The following is a 9904-nucleotide window of genomic DNA, read 5'->3' as shown; positions in this document are numbered from 1 at the left end:
TTTTAAAAACAAAATGAAAGCCAACATCTGTGGTCACTAGTGTGCAAACTCTGCTCTTCACTAACCAAACTCTATCTTTTCCTGTTGTACCTTCAGCACTTGACAATTCTTGGCAGAAAGCAAGCAGTCAAAATGCTTCTGGCACACTGACCAGGTGAAGCTCATCCAGAGGCAATGGGTCTGGAATAGTCATCAGATGTAGAACAGCTGATGCAATGGGGGAGGACTTTTAGACTTGAGAGACATAATTGCTGCAAATAAGAAAATCCTTATAAGGCTAGGGCACATGGTTTGGCCAACACTATAAAGGCCAGGGTAGCCCTGATCGGTTTGGCTCAGTGGACAGAACATCGGCCTGCAGACTGAAGGGTCCCAGGTTCGATTCTAGTCAAGACAGTGTATCAGTGGACAGAACATCGGCCTAGTAGGGGGTGTGCAGGAGGCGGCTGATCGATGTTTCTCTCTCATCGATGTTTCTAACTCTCTCTCTCCCTTCCTCTCTGTAAAAAAAATCAATAAAATATATATTTTTTAAAAAGGGCCAGGGTAGAGGGGAGGGAGAGACAGCCACTTATTAGGTAAAATATACATTTGGTGATTGACACCCATCCCTACTACCACAGTGCATACTCCCCCCCCACTTCTTTGCTTGTCCAACCCCTAAAGTCATTTGGCTTTCATACCTGGTAAGAGTAAATTCAGGCTTCTCCTAAATTTGCCTTGCAAATATCCAACCTATTACCTAAGAATCTTATCCAACTCAAGATTTTCCCCAAGGACTAAAATGAAATAGAATACATAATGTAAGTGCTTGACACACTGGGCAAAGGGTTCAAGAAACATTCACTATTATTATGGAGATCTAGATGTTTTCTTTCTTGAAAAATACACTTTTATTGATATCAGAGAGAAAGGGAGAAGGACAGATATATAAACATCAGTGCTGAGAGAGAATCATTGATCGGCTGCCTCCTGCACACCCCAACCCATGCCATGTGCCCTGACAGGGAAATCGAACTGTGACCTTCTGGTTCATAGTTGGCACTCAACCACTGAGCCATGCCAGCCGGGCTAGATGTTTTCTATAAAGCACCAGAATATACAACTGCTGTCAATGCATATTTACAGGTATTTGGATTTTGGCTTAATTAACAGTATACCTGTAACAATCCCAAATGGAATGAAATTATGAGCCTGAATGTTTAAATAGAACGAGGACCATCCCTCAGGGGACATCCAAGAAAGAATTCATGCTTTAGGAATCTAACTTTTATGGTCTCTGCTCTTAGGACCCTATAACAACATGCACAGCATGATAAACTGTACTTATAATTTACATTTAAAAAATGCGGCTGAAGCCCTAGTTGGTTTGGTTCAGTGGATAGAGCGTTGGCCTGTGGATTAAAGGGTTCCGGGTTCGGTTCTGGTCAAGGGAACAAACCTCAGTTGCAGGCTCGATCCCCAGCCCTGGTGATACCCAGCCCTGGTCAGGATACCTGAGGGAGGCAACCAATCCATGTGTCTCTCTCGCATTGATGTCTCTCTTCCCCCGCTGCCCCCCCTTCCACTCTCTCTAAAAATCTATGGGGAAATATCCTCAGGTAAAATAAGTAAGATAAGTAAAAAATGTGGCTGATCTCTGCGGATATGGAAAGATATACAAAATAGAATAGGTAGAGCCTGGTTGGCATGGCTCAGTGGTTGGGTGTCAACCTATGAACCAGAAGGTCACAGTTTAATTCCAGGTCAGGGCACATGCCCTGGTTGTGGGTCGATCCCTGGGTGTGGGATGTGCAGGAGGTAGCCGATTAATGATTCTCTCTCATCATTGATGTTTCTATCTCTCTCCATCTTCCTTCCTCTCTGAAATCAATAAAAATCTATTTTAAAAAATAGGTAGAAAAAAAGAAATTATATCACTATACAATAGGAGACCATGTGTTGTTGTTGTTTTAAAGGATATACACATACATACTTAGAATGTTTCTGAAAGGGTATATAAGAAACTTATTAGATAACCTTGGGAAATGGGGTGGGGGAGCAAATGTTTACTCACCCCAACCAAATGCTTACTTTCCACTTTATATCCTCCTGTTCCATTCCTCCCTATCCTTAAGAATAGCATCATTACCCTTACAAAAAAGACCTTCTGGTCTGAGCTTTGCTTTGCAAATACTGCCTAGGACAGAGCTTTGAATATTTCCTCACATCTTCACTGCCAAGGCCAAAGAACTTGAATCAGACTACTGGACTCTCCAACCTACCCTCCCATTAACAAAGTGTCTAACCTTGGAGGCTGCTTCAGGTCACCCTCTTTGACCCTCATTTCCTGAGTTCTAGTGTTTTTTTCCCCATGTGCATTCTGTGGGTGATCTCATGCAGCCCCATAGTTCCTGGATATATTGTCCCAACACTGACTCCCAAATGTCTACCTCCAGCCTAGACTCCCTTCCTGTACTGCAAACCTGTGCATTGCAACTGCCTTGACAACAGCTCCTTTTGAACGTCAAGCAGACATCTAAAACTTAACACACCCAAAGTTGAACTCATCTTCCCCAGTTAAACTTGCTCTACCCAGAGCCCTACAAATCCCAGCTAATAGCACTTCCAGGCCTCTAGCTGCCAATCCGCAACCTCAGAGTAAAAGAATGACTGGAAAGCAGGCTGACCTACAATGCCAGTTATCTAAAAATAAAAGTAGTCCTGGGTATTTGGATCTAAGATATCATTTAATCATTAAAATGTTTTCTGAAATATGTTTAAAGTTAACTCATTTAAGTGTAGGGTTTAGATTTTGACATTTTGTTTTGAACATAAGTCACTTTTTGCAAGCTAGGAAACAGAATCAAACTAAGGCAGTCTAGTCCCCTAGGGATCCAGGCCAAATCTTGCAATCTTCAGAACAAGGATGTCATAAAACAAGCTAACAACAGGGTTATAAACTCTAAAATAACAACCACTTATCTACATTTTTCCTTAGAAAACAGCCAAAAGTCTAGTCCTTAAAGGCATGACATACAGAACATCTTAATCTATAAAGGATAAACCCAAATTATATGGTGCCCAACCTAATTGTGAGCCAGATCAGTGCTGGCCAAGGAATGGTGAGCAGAAAAAGTGTTTACATTTTGAAAACTTGCTCTGAGTTTTGAAATTCCTGCTTGCTCTGAATAAGAAAGCAAGTAAAAAGTATTTCAGATGCACCCACACTAATATTTGATTTTGCCAAGGTCTTCCACTAGAACAGGGGGTAAGATACTTATGTATTTTCAAAATAAATTATTTAATAATAAGAAATTTGACATACTGCATTCTTCCATTTACCACAAGAACAAACTGATAATAAAGACTATTTAAAAGAAATGCTCAACTCTAAAAACGGTGGTGGCAGCAACACTTCCCACTACAGAATAACCTCCCACTTTCTCCAATTAACATTGCTATTCTTCCATGATACACGTTCATGTGGAAAAACTTGTCAGCTTTTGGTCAGGGCCAGGAGATGAAATATAGAGCATGCTCTAGTTAGCTAATTGTAAGCTCTTAGGATGGACTCATAAAACATGGCCATTGTTTTGTTAAGCATCTGCAACCTGCAGAATTCCTTAGCCCCAAGCTATAGTTTCTGCTCAGTATCTTAAAGCTGAGCTCAGTCCCATTTGACTCTGCTCCTCAGGGCTGAGGTAGGTGCTAGTCATCAAAGTCTGGAATGTCATCGTAGGAGTAACCCCGGTAGCCTTTGGATGCATAGTAAGCGATGCGCAGGTGGTAAAACCCTGGCAGGAACACCAGGATGCCAATGATCAGAACAGGAACGGCCCGATCTGCCCCCTGGTGGCAAAAGGAGGCAAACGCATCAGTACCACACAAGTTATAAAATTTAAAATAAAATAACACATGATGAGTCCAATCCATAGATCAGCATCTTATACTTTTCAGAGCATTTTCTTTGGATAGTACACTACTTAGCAAAGGTTTTACATCTCTTTTTCTCCTGATTACCAATTGCAGAAAAACTGTAAAATACAAAAAATTACGAAGAAAATAAATTATCCATGTTCATAAGATATTTTGGCGTATTTGCTTCTGCTCCTTCTTTAAAGTTTTTAGTTATGAACACACCCTGTGCCTTGTTTTTTTCTCTTGTGACAAGATATTGCCAAAATATTACTAAAAGCTCTTCATTGTGTGGTAGGGAGGTGACATAGTCAAAGGTACAAAATTCCAGTTATAAAATAAGCCCTGAGCATGGTGATTCCAGTTAAGAATGCTGTACTCTATATCTGAAAGTTGATGAGAGAGTAGATGTTCAAAGTTCTCATCACACACAAAAAGCGTATAACTGTGTGGTGATGGATGTGAACTAGACTTATTATGGTGATCTTTCACAATATATACAAATACTGAATCATTGTATTATACACCTGGAACTAATATAATGGTTTTAAAAAATGTATTGGATTTAATCGAAAATATCACACTGTAAACAAGTCCACTGATTTATTAAACAGAATGACAGCACGATCATGTGTAAAAGCTAAAAACAAAATGCTGATACCCAACACAGCACTTAGAGGCCTGAGCCCAGCTCTGAAAGATCTTCACCAGAAATAGAGGCAGCAGCAGCTTGAAACGGGCACAAAGATAGGAGTAGGAGGCTTAAGAGAATACAAGGAAGGCAGAGCAATGGACGTATCTTGTGAACAGGGGTGAAGGACAAAGAGACAAAGGGTTCTATTTCCTGATGTTATGGAAACATCAGAGCAGGCCACATGAACCTGAGAGGGATAGAAGGGCAGGGTATTTTAGGTGGGAAAAGGCAACTTTAGAAGCATTTGTATGCTGTCTTGGCACTCAGCTCCTAGGGAAGCAGAACACGTCCCTCGTGCAGTGACTTAAACTAATAACTGAGCTGCTTGGCCCAGGCCTGATCAACGTGGCTGAATAGCTCATTGAAGTCATGCAGTGTCTGTTGCCCCAGTGGGCCTTCCTCTTATTAATGAGTATGTAAAATGGGGAAGCCACAGTGAGGCCTTGGAACAAAACCACAGGGCTCTGGTGGGAGAAGGATTTCCGCCTTCCTCCCTGTGCTGGAGAGCCCTAAGGGAGAGGAGTTTGATATTGCTGGGTCCCTTGAGGCTCTGAGCTTATCAGCAAAGCCTTCTCTTTAGCCCTACCCTCCCAAATCCTCCCCAGTAAATCCTCAGAGTTCATGGAAAGGCCATCTGAGAGAGAGAAAAAGAAAAAACTCCCAAAAATGGAGGAAAGAAAGGGGTAATTTTTTTCCCATGGCACATACCAGGTAGACTGCCTCCTTATGCTGATTTTAGATAGAGGGTTTGTTCCTTAATCTGGAACAGCGACTCTCAAATAAGGGGCAGGCCTGCTCAAGAGGGGCTCTTGAAGCCTCTCCTGGGGTTTTGTCCAATATAAGCAGCCCCTGTTCCCCCAAAATGAGAATCTACATATAATGGTAGAAACTCATGACAGGAGTGTTTTGTACATGTGAACTATGTCAAAGGCAGAACAAAAAGCTAAAAATCCCTAGTCTGTGTGGAGCAAAAATCAAAATTATGGAACGATGTTTTTTCAGATTAAGAGTAATGTTTCTCCCTCTCTCTCTTTTGTTGTTAATCCTCTCCAGAGGATATTTTATTCCATTGATTTTTAGACAGAATGGAATGGAAGGAGGGGGGAGAAAGGGAGAGAGAGAGAAACATTAGTTGTTCCATTTATTTATGCATTCATTGGTTGATTTATTTTTTAAAATCTTTATTGTTAAAAGTATTATATAGATCCTCCTTTTTCCCCCCATAAACCTCTTCCAGCCTACTCCTGTCCCCTCAACCAGGTCCTCACCACCCCATTGTCTGTGTCCACATGTTAAACATATATGCATACATGTTCATTGGTTCATTTCTTCCCACCCACCCTCCCCTGCCTTCCCTCTGAGGTTCAACAGTCATTGGTTGATTTTTGTATGTACCCTGACTAGGGATGAAACCCACAACCTTGGTGTACTGGGACACCGAGATACCCAGCCAGGGCTCTGAGTAAGAATAAGTTACAAACAAGTCATTTCTCCTGTAGCTAAATTCCATATCTAGGCTCCATGCTGCAGAGCCAAAAACAGTAAGTTCACCCAATTATTTGGAGTAACCATACAATTCTGTCCTCCTAAAGACAATTTCCAGAAATACAATTCTGTCCTCCTAAAGACAATTTCCAGAAATACAATTCTGTCCTCCTAAAGACAATTTCCAGAAAGACCTGCCTGTCCCAGTGAGGTACTTGACACTAGGATTAACACAGGCTAATCACTGCATGGTTTCTTTAAAAACTGGCTTTTCTGTTTCTTTCTCTTTGATACTGTACAAGGGGTCCAACATGTGGGCCAGGAATCAAACCGGAACCTCCTGGTTCATAGGTCAACGCTCAACCACTGAGTACACCGGCTGGGCCAGGGATCAATCTTAATATCAACTAAAAATGAGGATAATCATTATGTGCTTCCTAAAGTTCTCTATGCTATATCAATGTTCTCAAAATGTAGTCCTTGGATCACCAGCATTTCCTGGAAACCTTTTGGAAATGCAAATTCTCACACCCCATTCTAGACTTAACTAGAATTGGAATCTCTGGGAGTGGGAGCAAGAAATCTGTGTTAACAAATCCGCAAGGTAATTATTCAGATTGACACTGAAGTTTGAGAATCACATTCTTTCTAAACTAAACTAAATCCAAATTGAAATAAGTCCCTAGCCCTGGCAGAATAGCTCAGTTAGTTGGAGAGTCCAAGGCTGTGGGTTCAATTCCCGGTCAGAGCACATACAAGAAGCAACCAATGAGCCCTAGCTGGTTTGGTTCAGTGGATAGTGTAGGCCTGTGGACTGAAGGGTCCCGGGTTCGATTCCGATCAAGGGTATATGTCCGGGTTGTGGACCTAGCTGGTTTGGTTCAGTGGATAGTGTAGGCCTGTGGACTGAAGGGTCCCGGGTTCGATTTCTATCTCTCTAGCCCTCTCCTTTCCTCTCTGAAATTAAAAACAAAAAGCAAGCAATGAATGCATAAATAAGTGGAACAACAAACTGATGTTTCTCTCTCTCCCTTCCTCTTTCCCTCTAAAGTTAAAAAATAAAAATTTAAAAATAATAAACAAACCCCTAACTTTAACCATTTGCAAGAAATATGAGGAATAAAACAAGGTAAATGATAGTAAGACAACACCCCTAGATTTATGTAAAAACTGTTAGAGATACATACTGAAGATGAACACTTAAGAATTTACCAGGAAAATGTAAATCTGGTATTTGGTTTAATAGACAAGAAAAAAAGTTGAGGGGGATAGATGATAGATGAAACAAAACGTTTTTAACTCTTGATGCTGAGTGGTGGACACATGGGGGTCCGTTATATTATTCCATCTATTTCTGTTTTGTTTGAAATGTCTGTAATAAAAAGTGAAAAAAACCCAAACAAAAGAAAACAAAAGCTATTACTGATTTTCTTACTTAATATCTTTATCCTTTTTTATAAAGTAGTCTTTATAAACCATACAAGGTAAAATGGTATTTGTTGCATGTGGATCTCACTTCCACTTTCAATTTTTACAACATGATTAAAAGACACTTTACTGTACTCCTGGGATTTATACTGCATGCTGCAATAAAAGTGAACTGAGGGTGTAGTCGTGAAGTCAGGTGTTCAAACTTAGACTGCATACCAAGTGAACATCTGGTGGCCATATAATAGTTTTAAGCAGCTAAGGACCTAATTAGATATACTTCCTAATTAAATATACTTCTTAAAACCCATATACAGCCATTTTATTGTGACAGTGCTACTATTGCCAAGTCCAATGATAATGCCCAGTTTCAGTTCTTAGCTGTGTTCCTTCTGCAGAGCAATGTGACCATAATCCCTTCACCTGGTGTGTGTTGAAGAACAAACATAAACTATGGTCAATGCAACTTCAGAACAATTTAGATGCTGTGTTTAAGTGTCTGTAAACAGCCCAAGAACCACCAAACATCACTTCAGGTTTCTAAGGTATTGTACTGAAGCTCAACAGGGACTGCAACCAAATCCCAATATAAGAAGGCTCTGATTCATGAGCCAAGAGTCCTCACTTGGTTAGTGGCCCCAAGCCACTACCATACAAGCCTTACTCTTTCTCCCCAAACAGACTAGAGCAGGGGTGGGCAAACTTTTTGACTCGAGGGCCACAATGGGTTCTTAAACTGGACCAGAGGGCCGGAACAAAAGCATGGATGGAGTGTTTGTGTGAACTAATATAAATTCAAAGTAAACATCATTACATAAAAGGGTACGGTCTTTTTTTTTTTTAGTTTTATTCATTTCAAACGGGCCGGATCCGGCCCGCGGGCCGTAGTTTGCCCACAGCTGGACTAGAATGTCTGTAGCACTGCAAAGCTGCAACAACAGCGTTCTACTCCAGTTACAGCCTTTGTCATTCAGGAGTCCTTGATGCCAGGCTTAGTTTTGCTGTCCCAAACTATGAGAGTGGGAAAAGTGCCCAACATCTAAGAAAAATTTGCTGACCTGCCACCATCCACCTGAGAGGAACTGTGGGAGAAGTTTGCTGTTGCTCAAAGGAAGAAACACACGTTTTGTTATCAGAGAACAAAATCTTTATAAAACAAAACAAAACAAAATCCTTTTCTTCTTTCTGCTGTGCTACTAGATTCGAATATAAAACAATAGAGCCCTGGCTCACATTATATAGACCTCATGGCAGATTCCCACAAACCCTTCAGCTTACCCCTTTGCTGATATAGCCCGCCAGCAGGAGGGAGCCTATGATGATGAGAAAGGTGCCAATCAAAAACAGTACTGTAGCAAGCGCAATGGCCTTATATGGAATCTTAGGAGGGCTTTTCTTAAACTGGAAAAGAAACAAAAAAGGACAAGAGCATTATGACAATACCAGGGCTGATACTTTAAAGCAAGGAGGATAATGAGAACCAATAGGAATGCTTCATGTGTCTTGAAGTAAGTCCTACCACCCAGTGCAGCTCTGGGAGAGAAAGGAAAGGGATAGGTAGGAGATGAAGCTCTAGTGACTGCTCTACCAGCAGTCCCAGCAGAATGTTATTCTTCCTAGTTCTAGTCTCATTCCACAGACCATAAAAAAACTACTTTCTTACAAAACAAAAGATACTTTATGGTTATTCATTGATTAGATATGTATTAATTAAGTGCTTGGTACATGGAAGGCTGTACTGATCTACAGGGATTCAAGAGTGAACATCTGGAGAAGCTGTGTCAAACACTAAGTAAAACAGAGTATTTATTAAGCTTGTACCCAGGAGAAGTAAAGAAAATAAGTGATTTCTGGCTTTCAGAGTTAAGTCAGCATAGAGTCCAAGCTTTTTAGAAACAGCTTTTTCTAAAGCATTAGTTGCCTGCCACCACCCACCTCAGAGGAACTGTGGGAGAAGTTGCCTGCCCCACGGAACAAGTAACCTACCTTCACAAGTTCAATTCAAGGTTAAGATTCACAAACAAACTTTCTAAAGTTTGGTTCATGGCTCTATCTGACCTAACTGGCTGGAAACTTCCCAGATATACTAAAAAAAGAAAAGAAAACAAAACAAAACAAAACACCTCTCTCCTTCAAGTGCAGGTCCAAAAAGAGTACGAAGAATAATTGATTTGTTTATTTTTAAAAGGATGGCTGCCTGCTTCTTCTTCCTTGGCCCTCATTCCACCTAAAATATTCTCCTCTAAGGAGAAATGGGCAAAAGGAGATGCTACGTCATTAAGTATTTTGTAAAAAATCATCAGGGTAGCCCTAACCAGTTTGGCTCAGTGGATAGAGCATCGGCCTGCAGACTGAAGGATCCTGGGTTTGATTCCAGTCAAGGGCATGTACCTTGGTTGC

At 40.9% G+C, this 9904-nt stretch overlaps 1 protein-coding gene across 1 annotated transcript in view; it reads right to left on the bottom strand.

Annotated features, from left to right (window-relative positions):
• Positions 1-1939: 1939 nt before the first annotated feature.
• TMEM230 (transmembrane protein 230) overlaps positions 1940-9904 on the bottom strand; it is a 12137-nt gene continuing 4172 nt past the window's right edge. The window contains exons 3-4 of the mRNA XM_005874672.2: positions 8783-8905; positions 1940-3831 (exon numbers count right to left, since the gene is read on the bottom strand). Coding sequence (XP_005874734.1) covers positions 3691-3831; positions 8783-8905 — 264 coding nt within the window. The 3' untranslated portion in view covers positions 1940-3690. The remainder of the gene's footprint in view (positions 3832-8782; positions 8906-9904) is intronic.

The sequence above is a fragment of the Myotis brandtii genome, unplaced genomic scaffold (genome assembly GCF_000412655.1).
Source record: "Myotis brandtii unplaced genomic scaffold, ASM41265v1 scaffold45, whole genome shotgun sequence".
Classification (NCBI taxonomy): Eukaryota; Metazoa; Chordata; class Mammalia; order Chiroptera; family Vespertilionidae; genus Myotis; species Myotis brandtii.
Note: the sequence above shows the minus strand (reverse complement) of the source record. Positions and strands in the feature narration are given on the sequence as shown.